The sequence below is a fragment of the Podarcis tiliguerta genome (assembly GCF_965153285.1).
Source record: "Podarcis tiliguerta genome assembly, chromosome: 11".
Lineage (NCBI taxonomy): Eukaryota > Metazoa > Chordata > Lepidosauria > Squamata > Lacertidae > Podarcis > Podarcis tiliguerta.
The window spans coordinates 60,933,047-60,957,855 of record NC_139544.1 but is presented as its reverse complement, the minus strand read 5'-3'; the positions used below and the strand labels follow the sequence as shown (position 1 = coordinate 60,957,855).

The following is a 24,809-nucleotide window of genomic DNA, read 5'->3' as shown; positions in this document are numbered from 1 at the left end:
TTAAATGGACCAGAGCACGCCAGGCACTCCTGTCTTCCACTGCCTCCCGCAGTTTAGTCAAACACATGCTGGTAGCTTCGAGAACACTGTCCAACCATCTTGTCCTCTGTCATCCCCTTCTCCTTGTGCCCTCCATCTTTCCCAACATCAGGGTCTTTTCCAGGGAGTCTTCTCTTCTCAGGAGGTGGCCAAAGTCTTGGAGCCTCAGCTTCAGGATCTGTCCTTCCAGTGCGCACTCAGGGCTGATTTCCTTCCGAATGGAGAGGTTTGATCTTCTTGCAGTCCATGGGACTCTCAAGAGTCTCCTCCAACACCATAATTCAAAACCACCCATTCTTTGGCGATCAGCCTTCTTTATGGTCCAGCTCTCACTTTCATACATCACTACTGGGAAAACCATAGCTTTGCTTTTTAAGATGCTGTCTAGGTTTGTCATCGCCTTTCTCCCAAGAAGCAGGCGTCTTTTAATTTCGTGACTGCTGTCACCATCTGCAGTGATCATGGAGCCCAAGCAGTGGCGTAGCGTGGGGGGTGCAGGGGGGGCCGGCCGCACCGGGCGCAACATCTGGGGGTTAGGGTTAGGGGGCGCAAATCCACGAGTTAGGGGGCGCAAATTACTTGCCTTGCCCCGGGTGCTGACAACCCACGCTACGCCACCGAGCCCAAGAAAGTAAAATCTCTCACTGCCTCCATTTCTTCCCCTTCTATTTGCCAGGAGGTGATGGGCCCAGTGGCCATGATCTTTGCTTTTTTGATGTTGAGCTTCAGGCCATATTTTGCGCTCTCCTCTTTCACCCTCATTAAAAGGTTCTTTAATTCACCTCACTTTCTGCCATCAAGGTTGGGTCATCTGCATATCTGAGGCTGTATATTAACAATAACCATATATATATCCACAAATCGTATTATATCACCGTTTCAAGCATCTCTCCCCCTTTCCTTCAACTTATTTTTCGATAAAAAATAAAGAAGCCACTCTGCACATGCTCAAGGGAGCCCGTGTTTTCAGCTCGGGGAGCGGCGACCAGGAGCCCCGCTCCAGCCATTTGGGGGCCGCTTCTCCTCCGTTTCCTCCTCCCAACGCCGCCGCGCGAACCCTCCCGCGGTTCGCCTCCGTCCCGCGATCCCGTCCCGGCTCCGCCTCCCCGCGCCCAGCTGCTGCTGCTGCTGCTCACGTGCGGCGAGGCCGAGGGGGCGCGGCCTGGGCGGGCCAATGGGCTCCCTGCCAGCGTGAGGGCAGCCAATGGCGGGGCGGGGGCGGGGCGTCCTGCAGCCCTGCCGGCCCGCGGAGGAGAGCGCGAGACAGGCGGGGGCCGGAGTCCGCGGACGGACGGAGGGAAGGAAGGAGGACCGGCCGGCCAACGAGCCCCGCCAGCCGCGTCGCATCCGCGGGGACTGCTCTCTGCCCGGTGAGTGCCTGGGGGTGAATGGAGGCGGCGAGAGCGCCTCTGAGCGCGTGCAGAGCGCCCGGAGAGGGAGGGCGGCGGGGCTTCCTCGCGAGGAAGCGGATCGGGACGCCGTGGGTTCCGAGTCGGGGAAAGTGGGGTGGCCCCTATCCGAGGGACCGGGGCCAGAGGCAGCTCGCAGATCCGCCTTTTCCCGTGTCTGCTTTTGCCTTCGCGGGTCGACTGCGCCTCTTGGACCTGGAGGTTGCGCTTCTGCCCGGAGCCGGGACCGCGTCTCGAAGTGCGTTCACACGGCACTTTGGACGCGCGTCATTGCCCCGCTTCCCAGGCCCTCCGGACCGACGGGCGTGCCCAGAATTCTCCGAGGCGGGAAGGTGCTGCCAAGGTATCGTGTGAACGCGGCCATATGGACCATATCTCCACGAAGCTTCCCTGCTTCTCCCGCTAAACGGCCCTCCATCAGTGATGCAGTTTTTGGCTGAGGCCACTCTAAGTTTTTTTGGGGGGGGGGGCTCTCTCCCTTGAGGTGCAAAGCTCTGCCCCTCCACGCCTGGCCCTGTTGACTTTGCTCCTGAAAGGGAGGGGCGCTGGCAGCCGGCCCTCCCGCGATCCTTACCTGCCAATTTTCACCTGGCTCTGCACAGGTGAATTCTGAACTTCTTCTTCTGGACGGGGGGGGGGGGGGGCTTCAGAAATGTAGGAATCCCCCTAGGAATCCCAAGTCAGGAAAGGTGCCCACCTTCTCCATCAGCCCACCTGGCAGTGGTCCCAGGAGGAAGAGGTCTGTCTGTGGGCCCGATCCTTTGGGAGCAAATGCGCTACAAAACCTGAGGATCCTAGGGATTTGGCTGGGCAAAGCAAATCTGGGGCACTGCCAGTGCGCTAAGATGGCACCCAACCCCTTCCAATGAGAGGGGGCAATAGCAGGGTACGTCAAATAGGCTTGCACTGTGGGGTGGAGGTGCAGCAATATTTCACAGACAGGGATGTGCTGCTGGTCCTTGCTCAGCATGTGAAAGGTCCCAAGTTCCATTAAACCTCTACAAAACCTATGGCAGCCTTCCTCAACCTCGGCCCTCCAGATGTTTTGAGACTACAATTCCCATCATCCCTGACCACTGGTCCTGCTAGCTAAGGATCATGGGAGTTGTAGGCCAAAAACATCTGGAGGGCCGAGCTTGAGGAAGCCTGATCTATGGCTTCCTCAACCTCTTCATTAGGCCAGCCAAACTGTAGAAATTTGTTTTATGCTTTCGTCTCATGGGCCAGCCTGGCTCCCTTTGCATTTCCCTACATTGGACTGAGCATTTGGGAAGCAGCTGTCCATCAGAAGATACCCAGTTTCCCCGGCCTGGTACTCTCCAGATGTTTCGGACTACAACTCCCATCAGCCCTAGCAGGTGTGGGATTTGTAGTACCTCAGCATCGGGGAGCCAAAGGGTCCCCCACACCTGCAGAAGGTAGGATCATGGAAGTCTGGGTTTGTGTCACGCAGGTGTGAGGCCCCCATTCATTCTCCTGGGGGAAGTCCTGGAAAGTTGGAGAAGTTTGGGATATGGAGGGGTCAACAGATTTAATTCTCTATAAGGCAGTCATATCATTGTTGTGATCGACCGCACAAAGCTGTTGCGAAGGCAAAACATTACCCAAATTTCCAAGGCGTTTTGCAACAGCAGTGAGGAACCTCTCTTGGAAATTGCTGCGGGAACGGCTGGCTGGGGCTCCGGGATTGCAAAGACCGAGAATAATTCTGGGTGTTGTTCAAGGCAGGTCCTTGTCCCGTATTCCTCAGCCATGAGTAACCAAAGCCAAGCCTAGTGTACAAAAAATGGGCTAGACCTTCTAAATACAAGCAAAATAAAGTGCTAAAATTATACATGTGTGTATCTCGAGGGTGATGCAAATAACCCTCATTTGCGTAGGGTCCCCCCCAGGGAATTATCCAATTCAGAATTTCCTGGGAAAACCCCCGTCTCTGGTCTCGGCACCTGCAGAGGAACAGACCAATGTCGGGGAGCGTGTTGCGGCTCTGCTTTTCAACACAGGGCACTTGGGGAGTTTCCTGCCTGGTTAAGGCGCTGCCTGCTAGTGTTGTTGCTGCACTTTTGTGCAGAAGGACTTCAGCCAGGCTCTTTTCCTTACTATCATTTTGCAACGGCTCCAGGGGATTTTCCAGCCTTCCATTGTTTTGGGTGCCAAAACAGCACCCCCCCCCCCAGCAGGCATCTCCACCCACAACCATTCAAGTAAGACCAAAACAACTGCTGGTTCAGGAAATATTTTCCCATTCAACTTCCACATGCGCAGGCTTCAAAAAACGATTTTCACGCTTCGGTTTCAAAGCCTAACAAGCCACAGCTGTTTTTTCTGGGATTGTCTTTGTGGAGGTTGGGAACTAAGAGGGTCTTGGTGCTACTAACTCTTGTTTCTGGGTTGAGGTTGAGATGTTCTGGCGTCCGAGACCACACAGTGAGTTTTGCTCCAGAGCCGGACTTCGGAAACAGCTTTCCCTAGTCCTGAGGTCTGTTCCTTTGGACCCCAGGAACTGCTTGTACCCTTTGGACAGCAACAATTGTCTCTTGTGGTAAAGAGCCTCACTTGCTGCCCCTGGCTCCAGGGGGATTATGGGATGGAGGCGAGAAGACTGTGGATCTTGGCCAGCCTGCTCCTCCAACCTTGCCTGCTCTGTTGCAAACACCCAGCTGGGCTCGGATAATGCAATCCAGAAAATGCCCAAATCTTCCTCGGAAACTTTGTAAGTGGTGCAGGGCCTCTGGCTTCAGCGAGCTGGTGGCGGGTCTGTTTGTCAGGCTAGGTTTGGGCCTGGAATGAGAGTTTTATTTTAATGGAGAGGGAGGAATGTTTTCCAGAGTGACGGAATTGTTTCTCCAGGCCCAGATTTCCCTGCTCTGCTTTGCAAACTTGGCCCACCTCCTCCTGTTTGAGGAGACGGAAGGTGGAAGGCCATAGAAATGTAAGGAAAACCCTGGATCAGGCCAAAGGCCCATCTAGCCCAGCAGCTGGACACGAGAGAGGTCCTACTCTAATGCTGAAATCCCCCAGAAACTGCTCTTTCAGAGGCACACAGCCGCTGTGGCTGGACGTCTTGCTCAGCCATCACAGTTAGTAGCCACTGGAAGTCTTTTCCTCCTCTTCCGTAAATTTGTCTAATCTCCCTTTGCAGCCATCCAAGTTGGATTATTATTTCTTGTATGTATTAGGAGGGAGAAAAATGTTTTTCTTTCCACTTTCCCCCACTGTGCATAATTTTGTGCCCCTCCATCACGTTCTCCTTCAGTTTCCTCTTTCCTAAGCTAAAACGCTCTCAGCTTTGTCACGTTCCCTTGTGAGAGTTGTTGTGTGACTCTTGCGTTTCTCCAGGGGTTGGGCTGCATGACCCTTGGGGGTCCCTGTCCCAGCCCCCTGATCACCTGGCTTCTGATTTTCTGCTCCCTTTGGCATCCCTTTTGAAACTGCCCTCCAAGGCCACTGCGGGAGTTGTTTGGTCTGAAGCCGTCTCTTATGGAGGTTTCTAAGCTGCCGCCTTTCAAGAGAGGCAGGCAATAACTGCTCACTTAAGGCAGCATCTTCCTAGGTTGAGAGGAGGATGCGAGAGGAAGGCCCTGTGATTTCCATTTGGGTTGGGGTGTGTGTGTGGCTGGGTTCCTCTAAGGTCACCGGCCCTGCAATGATCCCTCGAGACATGAAATGAGGTGGAAGATTCTGTTGCAGTGGCAGCCCTGGGGCTGGAGCAAATTGTTGGCCGCTCCAAAAAGCAGACTCAGCCGCTCGGAAGGGATTCGGCCGCCAAAGATGTGCGGGATCTCCTCTTCGCGGCGAGCCTGGAGACGGGCTTCTGCTTATGTAACTGAGCGGTTCTTGCGGACTGAGGCTTCAGGGCACTCAGATGAGAGTCGGGGCCCCCCTCTGTGCTCTGTCCCTGCTGGGGACCAGGGTGAGCTGAGCCCATGATATTGCCCCACAGTGTCCCCAAAAGGGGAAATGGACAGCGTGCCCATAGAATGTTTAATATGCCTTTCCAATGCTTAGCAAGAGTCTCGGGGGCAGCCTGCCTCCATCTAGGGCTGCCCCAAGGATGTTGTTAGACTACAACTCCCATCATCCCCGAGGGCATTGGCCACACTGACCGGTGGGAGCAGGGAGTCTCAAAGCCCCTGGAGGGCAATAATAATAATAATTTGTACCCCGCCCATCTGGCTGGGTTTCCCCAGCCACCCTGGGCAGCTTCCAAGAAAGACCAAAAACACTCTAAAGTGTCACACATTAAAAACTTCCCTGAACAGGGCTGCCTTCAGATGTCTTCTAAAAGTCTGCTGGCTGCTTTTCTCTTTGACATCTGGTGGGAGGGCATTCCACAGGGCGGGCGCCACTACCGAGAAGGCCCTCTGCCTGGTTCCTTGTAACTTGGCTTCTTGCAATGAGGGAACTGCCAGGAGGCCCTCGGCACCGGACCGCAGCGTCTGGGCAGAATGATGGGGGTGAAGATGCTCCTTCTGGGATACTGGGCCGAGGCCATTTAGGGCTTTAAAGGTCAACACCAACACTTTGAATTGTGCTCGGAAACGTACTGGGAGCCAGTGTAGGTCTTTCAAGACCGGTGTTACATGGTCTCGGTGGCTGCTCCCAGTCACCAGTCTAGCTGCCACATTCTGGATTAATTGCAGTTTCCAGGTCACCTTCAAAGGTAGCCCCACGTAGAGCGCATGGCAGTAGTCCAAGCGGGAGATAACAAGGCCCTCCTGGCAGGGACATTCTGCTCTGCTAACTGGATTAAGGGCGCACCTGCGTTTGCTCAGCAGCCACCCTTTGTTTTTAATTCACTGCCGGATGCTTAGCCGACGACACTCAGCTCCATGGAGATGGTTGTAACTTCTTGGAAGTTCGCGATTCCTCAGCTGTTTTGCAAGTTCCTTTGAAACGGAGACGTTCCTGTTCAGTTGCCTTTGCCGAAAGGAGAGTTTTGTCTGGCGGCAGTGAGGCGTGTGGTTCCCACTCTCCTTCCCAGTGTGATGATTCTGTTAAATCCCAGGAGCTCCCGGCTGGAGAGTTTCCTGGGTGCCAGTTTTCCAGCCGGCGGGAGGCTGGGAAGGGAGCTAGGGATGGGGACCAGCGCCTTGCAGAATCTGACCCTGGCTATCTGAAGGAGAACAAAGGCTGCGCTGTCCCTGGTGAATGAATGGCCTCCTCTGAGTAGCCGGGGGTGATATTTCCTAGGAGATGGCTCTGTGTTCTCAGCTATCTGGCAGTTCTGGCCTCGCTGTGCCAGCTGAGGCCTCGGTGGCCTTGACGTGAGCAGCAACGCAGCATCCAGCCCCTTGAAAAGAGGCCGCAACAGCAGCAAGGAGACCCCCCCCCCGAGTTACTCCTATGGGTGTTTCAATTGCATAATTCAGTTGGCATTTTTGAGGTTTGATGGATTCCAGGTGTTTGGGGGAAGAGGAAAGGCGAGCTTCCAGTTTGTCTGTCCACTGGGAGCCACTGGGCAGCGGGGAGGCAAGAGTGTGGAAGCAATCAGGGGGTGAAGCTCCTACGACCGTCCTGACTCGAACTCAGGGCTCTCTTGGGGTTTCAGGCATTCATCCAATGCTGCCCAGGGGTTCTAAGCATTTCCTCCTCAACCTTGATATATTATTATTATTATTAATAATAATAATAATAATAATAATACCCCACCCATCTGGCTGGGTTGCCCCAGCCACTCTGAGCAGCTTCCAGCACATATGAAAACATAACATTTCTCTAAGGTAGACTGTCTTAAAGTTTTTCTATGTGTTTATATGCCTATCGCACTTTTAAACTTAAAATCCATTGTTGCTGTATATTGTTTTAAATGTTTGTTTTGCTATTGGGATTGCAGTTCCATTTGTGTTTCTCAAGCTGGTCTCTGACCGTAATAAATTTCATGTTTCATAACACCAGACATTAAAAACTTCCCAATACAGGGCTGCCTTCAGACGTCTTCTGAAAGTTGTGTTGTTCTTTATCTCCTTGACATCTGATGGGAGGGCGTTCCGCAGGGATTTGCCCAAGGCAAGAAAGTCAGCACGCTGCGAATGGCCCACATTTTGGCCTTGTGTGAATTGTGGAGAAGGGTGATGTTGTGGAGAAAGGGCAGCAAGACCCCGGAGCCGCCTCTGCACAAGTAGGTGGCTCCTGGGGGCCACGGGAAGAAGTAGAGGGCCGTGCTGTGGCTTAAATGTGGCGGGAGACAAAGAAGGTTGAGGGAGACTGCTTAGAGCAGTGTTTCTTAACCTGTGGGCCCCCAGATGTTGTTGGACTACAACTCCCATCATTCCTAGCCAGCATGGCCAGTGGCCAGGGGTGATGGGAGTTGTAGTCCAACAACATATGGGGACCCACAGGTTGAGAACCGCTGGCTTAGAGGGGGGGGGTTTCAAGGGGGGAGGCAAGGAAGATATGCATCTGAAGGGTGTGTGTTTGGGTCAGGGAGGCGGCAGGCATGTGAGATCCCAGAGGGGCAGGTGAGAGTGTGCAATGGGGGCACAAGCCGTTCTGGGTTGTGTGTGAGACTTGGAAGGTGAGATTTTTGTCAAATGCAGCTTCTTTGACACGGTGTGGGGAAAATGCTGCACCTGCTCCTGGGATCGGCGTTGGTGTGGAAGAAGCTCTATCCTTTCCTAATGATGCAACGGGCCTTTTCTGTTCTTGCAGGGATGCACTTTCACCCCAGAAGACTGGTGAGGGCACAGAAGCAGCCGTGACCTCCTTTGGCCCTTGCTTTCTGCCTCGGTGGCCTCTTCTCGAGCACCGCCATCAAACAGGACCTTTGCAGTTTGGGACAGCGTCCGCAGAATCCGCCCAACAGGGAGAGCGACTTGCCGCCGTTTCGCAGGATGACCTTGGCGGATTTGAAGCCAGCCTCGCCGCGCAAAGAGGAGCGGCATGTGGCACGTTGATGGCGCTCACTTAGAAAGTGGGGCTGCGGTTTTTCCACCGGGGGCAAAGCCATGTCGGCCTCTGGCAGCGCAGCCCTGGGGTAGCAAGGAGCGTTGCATGGTTCAAGGGAGGGAGAAGGAGAGAAGCAGAAGCGACGGCACAGGCCCGTCTTTGGAGAGAGCCTGTCGGCCGCATAGGCAGCGGCAAGGCCTGCCTCTCTTAGCTGTGCCCTGACTGCCACCTCCGCACCCCGGGGACCCAGGATGGGGGCAGGCCTCTCCACCGGGGCAGTCGTCGCTATCGTCTTCAACTGCGTCATCGCTTTCCTCATCCTCATCCTCTTCCTGATCCTCTGCAAGGCCTGCCGGACGCCATCTTGCCCCGACCAGAGCCCTTCTTCTGAGACGGACGACAGGGGGAACGAGGAGAAGTACCTGCTGCATCCATGACCCTGTCTGTCCGGCAAAAGCCTCCGGAACGGGGATTTCAGCATCCTCTGTCTAGAACCCCATTCAGTCCAAAGGTCCTGAGAGAACCGTGGCCTCATCGCTGGGCAGCTTAGGGACACGGGGTGCTGGCCACGGCAGCTCTGTTGCCTTCGAGACACAAGGGCAGGTGTCTTTGGGCCATGGAGGAAGGAGGCCCTCGCAGGAGTCCAGAGAAGGCTGAGTGGCATTCGCAGCTGAGGTGCAGCAGATGGAGGAACAAGCTGGGCTTGGTTCCACCATATTATTCAGGGTTGCCTTGCGGGGGACTTGCCTGCGCCGAACTCAGAGGCTGGCCCTGCCAAGATGGCGGCCGGCGTGGCAGAACAAAGGCAGCTTTGCCCGCGATCTTCCGGAACGTTCTGCCCCGCCAGCCAGGCTTCAGTAAAACTTCGGATGGTTCAGGGTCCCCTTGAGGGAGATTCCTGTTTTCCTCTTGTGGAGGGGCCTCGCCTCCGTCTCTTCAGGGGCCTCAAGGCAACCCAGCGGCGGAAGGGGAGCAACCGAGCCATGTTCACAGATCAGTGCCTTTTTGGAAGCCGTCTCCTGCGGGCCGCTGGGCACAGACGAAGCATGAGGGTTTGAGGGGCAGTGCGGAAGAGCACCCCCTTCTCCGATGGATGAGCTGGGCTCCCTCTTTCCAGCAGCCGGTGTCGAAACCTGAGGGGGCAGACAAACCAGCTGGGCGCTTGCAGGCTTTGGGGTGCCGTTGGGCGAGAGTCCGCTCCTGGGTCAAGTAGTTTCTTTCCTGCCCACTCTCCAGAGCTTGCCCCACCACCACCATCTCAGTGATGGAAGTAGGGATCTAGGCCCCAAGAGAGGCAGGTTGGGCTTATGACAAGTGTGCAGGGTTTGGGTAAAGGCTGGTACCACAGATGGCAGTACTGGTAGAAGTGGAGGAAGGGGGCTGGGTTGAGAACGTGAGGTGGATCGTGATGAAGTGCCTCTTGGGAACTGACCTGTCTGCTCCCATGGCCACAGGATGAGGGCTTGGATGATCCAGAAACTTTGGGGATCTGGTCAGGCAGGCAGTGTTCCGTTGCACGCCCTCCTGCGTTCACCCATCTTTGCGGCCGAGTCTCGGGGTCTGTGAGGGCGATTCCCTCCTCCTCCTCCTCCTCCTGGGGGTCTCTGCCTTTCTCTCCCGTCCCACCTCAGTCACCTTCTCTAAGTGAAGCAATTTCCCAGCAGTCTTGCCCCAAGAGGCAGGAGCAAGGCAGGCGAACTAAGCAGAGTGCGTATCGGGCCAGAACTGGGGTGGGTCCAGCACCCCAAAGCGGAGCCGTTGCAATAAAGAAGGGGGCAGTGTGGGGGTTTTGTGCCTGGCGCAGCAGGATTCCCAGGGAGTGTGTATGTTTGTATGGTGGGGGGTCTCTGGGGGTCTCTCCGCTTCCTTGTGTTGCTAAGAGGCAGAGAGCTGCTTGTTCCCTTCTCATGCTAATGACTCTCCACTGGGCTTAACATGTCCTTTCCTGACTGTGATTTTACTGGAATAATGATAATAAAAAATACTTGCCTAGTTTCTAGCAGACAGAAAACCTCTTGTGTTCCACTTCTGTTTCCTGTCTCCAAAGGAACCTGCTGGGCTTCCAGGGAGGGGGTGTGTGAAGGGGCTGTGCGCCCCTGAAAAGTGCTCAGCCCCCTTTCGGAGGGAGAGAGGCCAGAGTTGGGTGGGTTCGATGGAGGCAGCTGCGAGGCTTCCTCATCCTGGCCGTGAGGACAGCGCCGCTTGGCTTTCTGCCTCAGCCCTTCATCACGCAGGAGCTTAACTGCACCAGACAGTTCTGTGTCAGCGCCTGGCAGCGGGGGAGCAAAGGTCCTTTGCTCTGCCCTGGGGTGGGGATGGAGGCATGCACAACAGGAGGAGGAGCGAGGGTTAGACTGGAAGCACCCAGTTTTATCGAAATCATGTCTGTACCAGAAGGGACAGGGTGAAGCTGGTGCTCAGAGAGCATCTCAACTTTCCTCCCCTTGTTGAAAGCAGGCCTGGGAGAGGAAGATTATAATCGACACGGGGGGCAAAGGGTTAAAAAGAACTCCCTCTGCCCCAGTGCTATGGGTCCCAATTTGGCTTGGGGGGGCATGGGGGGGGGCACGTGCCATTTTGCAAAGATCAGCTAAAAGGTAAAGGGACCCCTGATCATTAGGTCCAGTCGTGACCGACTCTGGGATTGCAGCGCTCATCTCGCTTTATTGGCCGAGGGAAGCGGCATACAGCTTCTGGGTCATTTGGCCAGCATGACTAAGCCGCTTCTGGTGAACCAGAGCAGCGCACAGAAACGCCGTTTACCTTCCCACTAGAGCGGTACCTATTTATCTGCTTGCACTTTGACGTGCTTTCGAACTGCTAGGTTGGCAGGAGCAAGGACCGCACAATGGGAGCTCACCCCGTCGCGGGGATTCGAACCGCCGACCTTCTGATCGGCAAGTCCTAGGCTCTGTGGTTTAACCCACAGTGCCACCTGTGTCCCAAAGATCAGCTAGACAGCACCAAACTGTGTGACAGATATCACACATCCCCGTTTGGCCCTTTGTGGTATTCTCAGTAGGGTCTCTCTGGAGAACCATCTTTTTGATGGTAGACATTTTCTCACTCCAAGCCAGCAAGTGGCATCTTCTGCAGAGGGCAGGACTGGGCCTCTTCCTCGTGATCAGCTGGGAGACAACTTTGCATACACACACACACACACACACACCTCTTTCCCCCGCCTCCTGATGTGTGGCTGGACGAGAGTTGTCCTGCATGCTCACTCTGCACAGCTGTCGAGCCTCGGCTTTTATTTTTCTGTATGCAAAACCAAAACCAAATCATCTTTTGTGCCAGAACAAAAAGGGCTTCGGTGCAGCTGTCTGTGCGGGGCCAGGGCCCTTACAAAGGGGTTCTTGTTCCTGGAGTGCAGAGCTTCCAAGTTGCACGCAGGGTGGGAGAGCGGAGGCAGCGAGGGGGGGCCACACTGGCCAGGCTTCACTTGCTGGTTTTGGCCACCGGTTCCCTCACCAGATTCAGCAGCTTGTCCAGCTTTGCAATCTCCACTTCTGGGCCTTTCTGCACCTCCTGGCCTTTCTTCTCCTAAGGGAGACAGGAGAGACAAGTGGTCAGAGGAGAGGCTGCCTTCCTGCTTGCTTCAGGGGCTCCCCTAGTGCACAGTTTGAAACCCCGAGTCGGTGCAAAATGTGGGGTGCTTGCCTGCCTGCCTGAACGGGGGGCTGTAATGCAAGTACTTTGGCTCTGTTGTCATCCAAGCTCACAAGAAAGGGTTGATTTTGGCCTGGGAAGCACTAGACAAGCCCCCTGCCAGCCTCATCAAACGTTTTCTGAATGGGTTCATCAGCTGCGTCCCTGCTGAGAATCTGGACTCCTGTCCGTGTGCTACACTTAGGATTCCTCTAGAAAGCAAGGAGGGCCTTTCTGCCACTACAGCAGGGAAGGGAGGGGTGTTTAATGCAGCCTGCACAGCTGGTGTGGGACAGCCAGGAGGCTCTCAGCGGGATGGAGACTGGCCAGCCACAGAAAGGGTTGAGCTAAAAGCACTTCTGTAACTATTTAAAAACCTCTTAAGTAGACCCTTTATTCACTTATTTATTCCATGTGGCTTAGTATAATAAAAAATTAGCTTTACCTTAAAGCTATAGAAATACAACAGCATTTAAAGAGTTCCTTAAAAGTCTAGGTGGGAATGTGGGCTGCGGGGAGAAAACTTGACAGATAAAAATAAGCAGCGTACAAAATGAAAGACGCCACGGGTCCAGGAAAGCTGCGGTGAAGAGACATTTTTGGAGGTGTCTAAAGGTCGTTACCGTCTCTGCCCCACAAACTGCCTGAGAGAGAGCATTCCAGAAGGTTGGTGGCATCACCAAGAAGTCCTGCTTCTGCGATGGCACCAAGTGACAATCTGCAAGGCTGTCTCAGAAGGTCTGGGAGTTCTGTTTGGGCTGCTGTGGGGAAGGCAGTCTGCTAGGCACATCCTGGTTCCAGGTAGTTTAGCGCCTTACATGTCAACAATAAGATCTTGAGTGTGGGGGGAGCTTGCTGTCCCAGGAAGCGCCTTGCAGCTGTCTTTTGCGCTAGCTACAAGGGCAGCCCTACGTACAGTGCATTGGAGTAGTCTAATCATGAGGTGGTCAATGTGTGGGTCACAAGGCTCTCCTGGTCCTGAAGTAGTTGCAGTTGGTGCACCAAGCTAAGCTGGTATAACTGAGCAGAGCGAGACAGAAATGGGAGTGGTTGCTCTGGCGTGCGAGGGTCAAACTTCGCTTTGCAATCATACTTCTCAAAATAGCAGGGAGCCCAGTAACAGACTGGTGACCGGTAGCGGCCGCTGAGACCATATAACACCAGTCCTGAAAGACCTACTTTGGCTCCCAGTATGTTTCTGAGCACAATTCAAAGTGTTGGTGCTGACCCTAAACGGCCTCGGCCCAGTATACCTGAAGGAGCGTCTCCACCCCCATCGTTCAGCCTGGACACTGAGGTCCAGCTCTGAGGGCCTTCTGGTGGTTCCTTTCCTGTGAGAAGTGAGGTTACAGGGAACCAGGCAGAGGGCCTTTTTGGTAGTGGCGCCCGCCCTGTGGAATGCCCTCCCTTCAGATGTCAAGGAGATAAAGAATAACACAACTTTTGGAAGACATCTGAAGGCAGCCCAGTTTAAAGAAGTTTTTAATGTTTGATGTTTTCTTGCTTTATTATTATTAATAATAATATTCTGCTGGCAGCCGCCCATAGTGGCTGGGGTAGAATTTCTACCCTGCCCATTTGGCTGGGTTTCCCCAGCCACTCTGGGCTGCTGGCGCTGTGGTCTAAACCACAGAGCCTAGGGCTTGCCAATCAGAAGGTTGGTGGTTCGAATCCCCGCAGCAGGGTGAGCTCCCGTTGCTCAGTCCCTGCTCCTGCGAACCTAGCAATTTGAAAGCACGTCAAAGTGCAAGTAGATAAATAGGTACCGCTCTGGTGGGAAGGTAAACGGCATTTCCGTGCGCTGCTCTGGTTCGCCAGAAGCGGCTTAGTCATGCTGGACACATGACCCAGAAGCTGTACGCCGGCTCCCTCGGCCAATAAAGTGAGATGAGCGCCGCAACCCCAGAGTCAGCCACGACTGGACCTAATGGTCAGGGGTCTCTTTACCTTTAACTGGGCAACTGTCTGCCAGCATTGCTCAGCCAGCAGGCTCCCATGCCAGGTTGTTCCTTGCATTTGCAGGGCCCCTACAATTATTTATCCTGGACAGCTTATGCAGTTGGGCCACCTTGTCCCTGGGACAGGCAAGGGTGCATGTGAAGCTGCCTCTAATCGGGGAAGGGGCCATGGTGTCAGCGTGATACGCTTCCCCTTCCCCTTGCCTCCAAAGAGCCAAACCTCAACGTTTCCATCTAATGGTCCAGTCCCTAAATGTTCCTTAGGGAAGGCACAGCGTCTACGGCAACAGGACGGAATCAGCAGCAGCAGTGTGGCATTTACAAAGGTTTGCGAGGCGACACTCAAGTTTGCACAAAGCTGGCAGTAAAGCATGGAGGAGAGTGCAATTCAATTATGAGAGGTTTGTTATGCTTGCCTAGGGCACATGGCCAGGAGTGCAGCTAATCTGCCGTCCCTTTCCATAATCCACCCAATCGAGCACCATGGATTCCAGTTGACTCACGGAACAAACGAGCAAGTCTCTGCAACGGCAGTTTTGGAGGAGCCTGCAGTGTAACTGAACCAACGGGCAGATGGTTGTGCAGTAGCACTTCTGAGCGGAGAGAGAAAAGTGAACAGGTAGCAGAGAGGGATGGTGCTAAAAGGTTAGTCTGGATGGCGGCCGTGCCTTAAGCGGGTCCCTGTCTACCCCACCGCACCCAAACGGATAAGGCAGGTTGCATTTGCTCTCATAGCATTTGATAGGATTAGTGCTGGATTACTCATCTGCAACCTCTGTTTTGAGACCTTGGGGATTAAGAGAGGCCACCTGGAGAGGCAAGGAAGCTTTGCACACAGAGTGGATTCAAGGGAGGTGGCACTGGTAGACTTCTCTTGTAGTCAAAAATGACAGAGGCATTTCACAACTTACACGGAAGCAAATTTGGGTATAAGCTGAACTGGAGGTTGCTGTACAGTGTAGCTCTCTGGAGAGTGTGGATTTACAAACATGTTTGTTACATTTACATTTTAAGTGTGCACTTTTAAAGGCAAAAAGCAAATGAATTCAAGGAGCATAGTGCTCTCAATGGCCACTGCTATCAATCACTGTTGTGCTGGGCCTGGGGGTAACCTGTGCAACGCAGTCCAGGTCTGGTCCAGAATCCAAAGGTTCTGCTAGGAGTCAGTCTGACAGGGCCAAGGCAGGACACGAGGCAGGAAACCAGGCAAGGACAGGTACAGGATCTCAGGCAGGATCTGGCATACAGCAATGTTGCTCCCGCAACCTGGGCTGGGTCCAACAGCCTTTTATCTCTTTGTTGGGGTAGCGTCTGGTCCTGATCCCCCGGAGACTCACCTCCCTGTCTCGCCCGAAGACGAGCACTCCTCCTGCGAGTACTCAGGTCTCTCCTTCTCTCAGACCTCAGTCTCTGCAGCTCGGGAGACGTTGGTGGGTGACTAGACCCAGGGGCCACCTCAGCCTCCCCTGACCCAACCAGTAGTGGAGCAGCTGTAAGTGATGGCCCAGCTGGAGGCAAGGAGGTCATCCCTGCATCTGGAGCCAGGGCAGGATCAGGCCCCTGACTCAGCCCAGCTGGGGTTTGTTGCAGGGGAACCTGTGCAGACTGGGACTCTTCAGGATCAGGCCCCAGACTTGGTTCAGATGATGCCTGAGGCAGAGGATCCAGTGCGGACTGAGACTCCTCTGGTTCCGAGTTTGAGCCCGAGTCCCAGGCCATCACACCTGTGTCCTGCTTCCAGGCTCAGAGGTCATATGCCTCTGGATACTGGTTACTGGGAACTGCAAGTAGATAAGTGCTCCTGTGCTCAGGTCCTGTTTGAGGGCTTCACACTGAGACATCTGGCTGGCCACCAGGATGCTAGACTAGATGGGCTGTGGTCTTGTGTGAGATGCCTCCATCAGGTGGGACCAACTGCTTGTCCTGGTGCCAGTGTGGGAAGGCAGCTTGAGAGCCTTGTCCCGGAACCGAGAGGTCCTTGTGGTCCTCAGCGATGGTCCACCTGTGCAGATAAGGCCACTTGATGCATCACCTCTGGATTCCTCGATGGTGGAGATCTCAGCTAAATGTAGGAACTGTCTCTCTTCAAAAAGCGTCCTGTTGAAGAGCATGCTAGGCAATGTAAAAGCTCCATCTGTGGTGAGGCAGCAATGGCTCATTCAGAGAAGCTGGTCATCACATACAAATCAACGAACGCTGAACGCATTGGTAGGAATCAGTCCTCATTAATTTGCATGCATGCATGTGCAACTCCAGCTGTGAAGCTTTGTCCCACCAGGGCCTGTGCTTCTATTTTTCTTTTTTGCTGCATCTCTGCCCCCTTCAAAATGCACATGAGCAGGAGTTCAATTCAGGCCCAAAGGCTGCTTAAGAGAGAGATGCAAAAAAATGAGACAGGCAGCCTCGTTCATTGTTTATGGCAACTTGTGAGCAGGGAATTCTTGGGCCGGCTTGCCTCTGAATCTCTCAAACGGACAGCCTGCTGTTTATGCGCTTGCTTATCCTGCAGTGCTGGTCCAGAGGCCCTTGGTGCTGGTGTGGAGCGCGGACTCAGTTCACATCAGCCTTGGAATCGGGCAAACGAGAGCCAAAGACAGGAGCAAAGCGAGGCTGGGATGTGTGGCAAAGCGAGCCATTTCACCGGGATCAAAGGAGTAATTCCAAATGAGAAGCCTACAGACTTGCACACTGTCGATGCAACAGAGGCTGGAGAAGAGGCTCTGAGAAGCTGGCTTTACTCCCCACATCCACAATTCTGGTAGCAATCTGAGCTGAGGCTCAGCTGCCATTTCCACAGGGTCCTTGACTTTCTAAAAGATTCTTTGCCCAAGTGGACCCAGCACGCTCCACACTTGGCTGCGACTCAGAAGACCCGCAAAGTCCCTTCCAGAGCCCTGAAACTCTCTGCATTCTTTGTTTGAAATGGCGCCTGGCTGATAAATGGAAGTGGGTCAGTTCTCAGTTGCAGAGGAGGTCTCGCTATCAAAGGGAACATTTTACTGCTGCAGACCCCCCTCCTCCCTCCCTCTTCAGACAGCTACTCTTTCAGCCATTGTCCTGAATGAATGCATGCTGCTCATATGGGTTTCTTTTAACTTCTGTGAGCATTTTGGGAGCTGCTCAGCTCGGACCGTATAGTTAACGTCTGTATAGTAAAAGCGATGGTTTACCCAGTAGTGATGTATGGAAGTGAGAGCTGGACCATAAAGAAGGCTGATCGCCAAAGAATTGATGCTTTTGAATTCTGGTCCTGGAGGAGACTCTTGAGAGTCCCGTGGACTGCAAGAAGATCAAACCTCTCCATTCTGAAGGAAATCAGCCCTGAGTGTTCACTGGAAGGACAGATCCTGAAGCTGAGGCTCCAAGACTTTGGCCACCTCATGAGAAAAGAAGACTCCTTGGAAAAGACCCTGATGTTGGGAAACATGGAGGGCACAAGGAGAAGGGGACAACAGAGGACGAGATGATGGGACAGTGTTCTCAAAGCTACCAGCATGAGTTTGACCAAACTGCGGGAGGCAGTGGGAGACAGGAGTGCCTGGCGTGCTCTGGTCCAGGGGGTCACGAAGAGGCAGACACGACTAAATGACTAAACAACAACAACAACAACAGCTTGGACTGCGCAAGAAAGGAAATGGCAGAGCCAAGAGAGGAGAGTCAGACAGACAAAGAGAGGAGTTTGCCTGAAATTCAGCCCCTCCCCAGCTCCTAGAGGCCGAGGTCCCTTTGCCCTCCCCGATAAAATATTTGAGGGGGCTGGGCCCCCCAAGGTAGATGGGCATTGCCATTCAGATGGTATGGGTGAGGCCCATCATGTGATCAATTATGTGGGGGTGAGGCTTACTTGCCCCCCAATATTTTATTCAAGTTGGCACCCCTGCTCCTGAGGTCCACACTCTTAGCAGCATAAGGAAGAGACCCCATTGTACCCATGGCTTTGTTTTGACCCTCTCTCCAAAGTCTCTGTCTGCTTTCAGGGCTCAAAAAGGATACGGTAGATCTGGGGAAGCTTCAGCCAAGGGCCACCAAAATGATCAAGTAGTTTATTTCTCACCAATGCTATTTTTCTAGAAAAGGAGGTGCCAGAACTCACCATGAACACCTCCCTTGTTCTCTGGTAATGGCAATGGCGCCCACCTGAGAGGTGCTGGAACTGAGTTCCTGTGAGTGCCGGCTGGAAAACAGCCCCTCTCCTCACAGAGCTGTAATTCCCAGCAACCTTAGTAAACTACCATAGCAAACTTTGACTGTGCTTCAAAGGCGATTTAAAGGCTCAACGTCTACACAGCCGAAGACAGATGGTACGCTCCACAATGACCGGCATTTATTTGCATGAGGTGGCTCAGTGGACAGAGTTATTTGCAGAGGAACAGCAGCTTTTGCACGATGATTTTCCAGACTGAGATGCTCAAAGCATTTCCCATACATTCTTTCAGAACTCTTTATGACGACCCTCTATGACAGCCCATAATCCCCATATTGCTAGTGGCCGTGAAAAGGAGAGGTCTGTGTCGTGTAATGTGAGATGCAAATAATGAAGGATTTCTCAGTTTGGGCATTTGTTTTACCTAGAAGTGCTGTGCTTTATTTTACACACACACACACACACACACACACACCCTTGCTCTTCCTATTATTTTCTGTTTTCAGAGTCTCAGTCTGCAGGAGATGCCATTTCCAGGCAAGTCCTAATTTAAATGCAATCGCATCCGATGTTCAAATGCTGTACACAATTTCAGGGGCTTCTGCGTTTTAATTAGAAGCCTCCTTTGCTCTGCCTAAAGCAGTGTGCTGTGCAGAAGCAGATTAGTCATGTAAAAATATATATATATAAATAGCAACTTCGATTTCCTTCGCATGTTTCCTTAGTGGAGGAGCAACAGAGCAATGAGTGAATGAATGCAGATGAACCGGAGAAGCCTCTCTCTCTGCGTGGATTCAAAGTTCTCTTATGACAGGTTGTGAGTAAAGCTTTATTTTACAGCTCAGTCTGGGTCAAGTCATCCGTCTCAGCCACGTCCAGTCAGGAATGCACTTGGGGGGGGGGGGAATCGCTTTGCTGCAATAGGGCTGTGAAGAGCACAGAGGCGGCTCCCCATCCTCAGGACACTTCTTCCCCCCCCCCCCCCGGAGGTGGCTTGGATCGGATGACTTTGCGGAAGGAATGTGAGAACTTTCTACTGAGGCCAGTCCTTGGGGTTAAGGGACAAGTTATTCTCTGAGAACCTGCATTTTCAAAAGAGCTGATGAAAAACAGAGCATGCTGTGAGCTAGGAGGAGGCCGATAATGCTTTTAAAGTGATAAGGAAATTCCCTTTTGCCTCTCTTGTAATGCCCAAACTGAAGGCTATCCAAGAAGCTGAATGTTAGAAGCTTCGAGACCAACCAAAGGAACTCCTTGCAGGGCACAGTTGGGATTTGCTCCCATCAAAGGATTGGGCAAATGCACAGAAGATAAGGCTCTCATTAGCCGTTAGTCACGCTGGCTGTGTTTTACCTCCGGAATAGCAGTTGCCTGAGCCCTCAGGAGGGGAGAATGTGGGCTTCTCATTTGGGCATCTGGCTGGGCACTTGGAGAACTGGGTGCTGAATGAGACCGACCTTTAGCCAGCCAGAAGCTAGGCTCTTCTTACGTTCTTGTTGAAGGTGAAAAAGTCCACTGATGGCAGCAAGCCTTTCTGTAGAGGGAGTCACTTCGCTTCTCATCCCTCACTGGTTTCTTAAGAAACTTTTCCGGAAGATAGTAAGCTAGGAAGCCACCTCATACTGAGATAAAGGTAAAGGTAAAGGGACCCCTGACCATTAGGTCCAGTCGTGGCCGACTCTGGGGTTGTGGCGCTCATCTCGCTTTATTGGACGAGGGAGCCAGCGTACAGCTTCCAGGTCATGTGGCCAGCATGACTGAGCCGCTTCTGGCGAACCAGAGCAGCTCACGGAAATGCCGTTTACCTTCCCGCTGGAGCGGTACCTATTTATCTACTTGCACTTTGATGTGCTTTTGAACTACTGGTTGGCAGGAGCAGGGACCAAGCAACGGGAGCTCACCCTGTTGTGGGGATTCGAACCGCTGACCTTCTGATCAGCAAGTCCTAGGCTCTGTGGTTTAACCCACAGCGCCACCCGCGTCCCTCTATACTGAGATAGGTCCTTGGTAAATCTATCTCAGAATTGTTTGCACTGACTGGCAATAGCACACCTGGATTTCAGGGAAGATTCTCTCCCTGTTCTACCTGGAGATGCTAAGCAGGTTTGAACCAGGGACCTTCTGCCTGCAGAGCAGACGCACTGGTCCTGAGCTACGGTCCTTCCTCAGTTGTGCTCCTCCAGCCTAGGAGAGTGGGAGCACTCAGGCTCCACAGGCTAGCCTAGGTTCTTCCTCGGGCAAGCATGGAAAAGGAGGCTGCCCCACCATGGCAGATTCACCTGACTTCGAGCATCAAGCCCAGGAGAAGCTCCTGAGGCACTTCCAAGCATATCTCTTTGTCCGCACAGTAAGATCCTCGAAGGATGCTCATGCCTTATGGTCCCTTTGGATGGATGCAGCAAAATTCTCAGAAACACTCTGCCATGCCACGCAGCCGAGCGGAAAGCCCATTTCTATGCAGAGATGTAACTGGAGACAATCGTCTCAGGGAATTTGCTCCGAGGGCTGCCAGACGGCCTGTGCAGTTCCTCTCCAGAACTCTAGCCTCTCCTGATGCGACAATAAACTCAGAGAATCGTCTTGGTTTTATTTCGCTCCCAAAACGCCACCAGCACATCTTTCTGGGAATTAAAAGTCTGATCGCAACCAGCTGTGCATCATGTTTTAAACTACCTTTGCCAATGTTTGTATTTTAATACTTGACTGACATTTCTCTTATATCGTCTGGCTGCCTTCCTCTTCATGCTTCGGCACTAAGAACAAGTTCACATGTGCAGAGGTGCGCACACATTGCCAGACAACTTTGTCACAGTTCTTTTATACCCTAAACAGTATTCACCAACCTGCACTTTAGAGCCAAATTGGAACAAACAGCAAGCTGCAGAAATCCCAATTGCCATTTGTTCCGAGTTAGTGCTGAACTGTGGGTTTTCCTGGGGGAAAGCGGTGAGGTGTGGAAAAGTCCTAAATTTGGCTTGGTCTACCCTTGCATAAAGGGACGCGGGTGGCACTGTGGGTTAAACCACAGAGCCTAGGACTTGCCAATCAGAAGGTCAGCAGTTTGAATCCCCATGACAGGGTGAGCTCCCGTTGCTCAGTCCCAGCTCCTGCCAACCTAGCAGTTTGAAAGCACGAAGTGCAAGTAGATAAATAGGTACCCCTCTGGCAGGAAGGTAAACGGCATTTCCAGAAGCGGCTTAGTCCTGCTGGCCACATGATTCGGAAGCTGTACGCTGGCTCCATCAGCCAATAAAGCAAGATGAGCACTGCAACCCCAGAGTCGGCCGCGACTGGACCTAATGGTCAGGGGTCCCTTTACCCTTTCATGATCCCTCCTGCAAAAGAGGCCAGCTGCTGGATCAGACCAGAAGCGGCCCATCTAGTCCAGTCTCCCACTCTCACAGTATCAACCAGGTGCCCCAAACGGAAGCCTAAAGAACAACCCAAAGGCAACAGCAGGGCTCTCCCTGCCTGGGATCTTGGCCTCTCTGCTACACTGGCTCTCATGCTTCTGCATCATGCGCCTTTGGGGCTGGGCAAGAAGACAACCTAGTGAGTGAGTTTAAGACCCTTCCATGTTTGCACAAATGTCCAAGGCTGCATCCCTCTGTACACTCTCAGTGAACTCAGAGGGATTTACATATGAGTGGACAATCATTCTCCCATTAATTTGGATTGCACATTTACCGTATTTTTTGCTCTATTGGACGCGCCGGACCATAGGAGGGGGAGAATAGGAAAAAAACGTTTTTTTTTTCTTGTTCTCCCCCTCAAAAACAAGGTGCGTTCAAGAGCAGGCCTTGCCGCTGCCCCCCGAGCTTGTGGGGCTGGCGGTGGGGGGAAGCGCTACTTTCCCCCACCGCCAGCCTCAAAGATCCCTGAAGCCTTTGGAGCGCAGCTGCACTCCAAAGGCTTGAGGCTTCAGGGACATCCTTTGTAGCCTCCGCAGGGCTGCGGAGGCTTTGCACAGCCCTCCCGAAGCTGGAACAGTGAGCCGGAGGGCTGCACAGTGCCCCATCTCGCTGCTTTGGCTTCGGGGACAGCAGGCTGCTATCCGAAAGCCTTGGGAGCCCGGTGGGAACTCCTGCCAGGCTCCGCAGGCTTCCGGAGAGCTGCCCGAAGCCTGGGGTGCACAGCACCGTGCTCCCCGGGCTTTGGGCTTTTGGAGTTCCCGCTGGGCTCCGCAGGCTTGCGGATAGCTGCCTGAAGCCTGGAGAGCGAGAGGGGTCGGTGCGCACTGACCCCTCTCGCTCTCCAGACTTCAGCGAAAGCCTGCATTCTCTCCATAGGACGCACACACTTTTCCCCTTCATTTTTGGAGGGCGAAAAGTGTGTCCTATAGAGCGAAAAATACAGTAAGTGGCACGGGCTGTCTGCATTCTCCATTTGTTGGATTCATCTGGGCTTTGTATTTCCCCTGATGCAGAAGCAGGGATCTCCCTTCTATCTGATGTATCCTCTAACTCCTTAGCTTTATGTTACAGAAGCCCCCCCAAAGTAGACTCAACCATCCCTTGGGAGACAAGCCGATGTCACACCCAATTCTTCCTTTCCCCCCTGCTTTTTACAATGCACTACTCTGGTGCAGAATAACAAGGGGACCGATAATGCGCCATGCTGATTACCAGAGCATGTAATTTAATGCCAAGTCACTGGAGAGGATGTGCGGAGCCGAAAATGAAAACTGTAATTTCCTTATCACCAGGAGAACTCATTCCACTGCAGTTATTTTCTCTCTCTCCAAACTAACCTTTGCAAAATACAACAATACAGGTGATGCTCACTCTCTGGTGAGACAAGGCAGGGCGGGGGGCGGCGGGGGAACATACGGCAGCTTGGATGAAACCGAGGAACTCAAATCTTCCATTCTCCCTTTTAGCAATTGGGTTGGTTCACCCCTGAGAGTGTGGGTGAATGGGCTTTGATGTCATCTGGCATCCCAGAAGCAGCAGCAAAACTCCCTTGCAACTGCCCTGAATTGCGAAGCAGCTGTTCAGCTGAATAGCTCAGCTGGTTAGAGCATGGTAATGCCAAGGCTGCAGGTTTAGTCCCTGTAAGGGAAAGTTCTGCATTGCAGGGGGGTGGACTAAATCATGGGTAGGAAAACTAAGGCCCGGGGGAGAAAGGTTGTTTTCTGCTGCTCCAGAGAAGCGGACACGGAGCAATGGATCCAAACTACAAGAAAAAAGATTCCACCTAAACATTAGGAAGAACTTCCTGACAGTAAGAGCTGTTCGACAGTGGAATTTGCTGCCAAGGAGTGTGGTGGAGTCTCCTTCTTTGGAGGTCTTTAAGCAGAGGCTTGACAACCATATGTCAGGAGTGCTCTGATGGTGTTTCCTGCTTGGCAGGGGGTTGGACTCGATGGCCCTTGTGGTCTCTTCCAACTCTAGGATTCTATGATTCTAATCGCCTTCTCAATCCGGCCTGCAGATGGTCCAGGAATCAGTGTGTTTTTACATGAGTAGAATGTGTGCTTTTATTTAAAATGCATCTCTGGGTTATTTGTGGGGCATAGGAATTCATTCATATATTTCCCCCCCAAAATATAGTCTGGCCCCCCACAAGGTCTGAGGGACAGTGGACCGGCCCCCTGCTGAAAAAGTTTGCTGACCCCTGGACTAAATGATCCTCAGAAGGTGTGGCTTCTCCTTCATTGGAGGTTTTTAAGCAGAGGGTGGGATTCTTCAGCTATAATTTCTGCCTTGCAGGTACAGTGGTACCTCTGGTTGCGAACAGGATCTGTTCCGGAGCACTGTTCACAACATGAAAGGAACGCAACGCATGTCTGCGCATCTGCGGGTTGCAATTCTCTGCTTCTGTGCATGCGCATGACGTCAGTTTGCGTGTCTGCACATGCGCGAGCTGCGAAACCCAGAAGTAACCCTTTCTGGTACTTCCGGGTCGCCGCGGGATGCAACCTGAAAAATGCTCAACCTGAAGCAAACATAGCAAGAGGTATGAATGTAATTGGGTTAGATCATTCCAACTCATGATTGTATGACATTAGGAAACTTGAGTCACGGAGCCAGAAAGGACCCAGAGCACACACACACACACACACACCGACATAAGGCAGGGCACCGACCACCCCTCCAACCAGCCTACACAATCCAGCAGCCTTCAACATGCCACAACCAGGGAGAAGGTGCACTGCAGCGCTAAGAGCTTCTAAGATTCAAGTGGCATTGAAACCAAGTGCTAAAAGGAGGGGATTGAAACTGGAATTAAGGGACCAATACTCCAACATGTTCTGACCGGACTTGAACTCACACTTGTCAAGAACAGAGAAGTCCAATGTCCACTTTCCTTATGCAATGTTTGCTCAAGCAGAGGGTTGGGATCAACAGGTCCTGGCTATGAAAATGGCTGATAAATTTCCACCAATAACCTGCACCTGCACGCCACTGCTCTAACGCCTAACACACACACACACTTACTTCCTTGGGAATTCAAGATATGAAATAGTTTTTGCATTGTGCTGAAAAGGTTGCACATCATGGAATCCTTTGGTGTACAACTTCCAGAGGCTTCATTGCTCTCGGTTTTTGTTCCAGACCCACATCACATGAGGAAGGGGTGGGGCGAATCCTGTCTCTTTTATAGCAGGCAACTCCAAATAAGCGTAGGTTAGACTGGGTGAATCTGTGCAGCAGTTTATTCAAAAGATTTGTGAGCCACAGAGAGAAGCAAACATGACTCGCTTTCCCATAAATCCAGGGC

General features: G+C 52.9%; 2 protein-coding genes across 2 annotated transcripts in view; one reads left to right on the top strand and one right to left on the bottom strand.

The window, feature by feature from the left end:
- The first annotated feature begins 1,274 nt into the window (after positions 1-1,274).
- On the top strand, positions 1,275-10,347 carry ENHO (energy homeostasis associated). Its single transcript, XM_083403265.1, has 2 exons — positions 1,275-1,409; positions 8,100-10,347. The coding sequence occupies exon 2, from the start codon at positions 8,588-8,590 to the stop codon at positions 8,771-8,773; it is 186 nt and encodes a 61-aa protein (XP_083259391.1). The 5' UTR covers positions 1,275-1,409; positions 8,100-8,587; the 3' UTR covers positions 8,774-10,347.
- A 1,223-nt stretch (positions 10,348-11,570) lies between these two features.
- Positions 11,571-24,809, bottom strand: part of DNAI1 (dynein axonemal intermediate chain 1) — a 147,028-nt gene continuing 133,789 nt past the window's right edge. Inside the window, exon 20 of the mRNA XM_083402835.1 lies at positions 11,571-11,879. Coding sequence (XP_083258961.1) covers positions 11,775-11,879 — 105 coding nt within the window. The 3' untranslated portion in view covers positions 11,571-11,774. The remainder of the gene's footprint in view (positions 11,880-24,809) is intronic.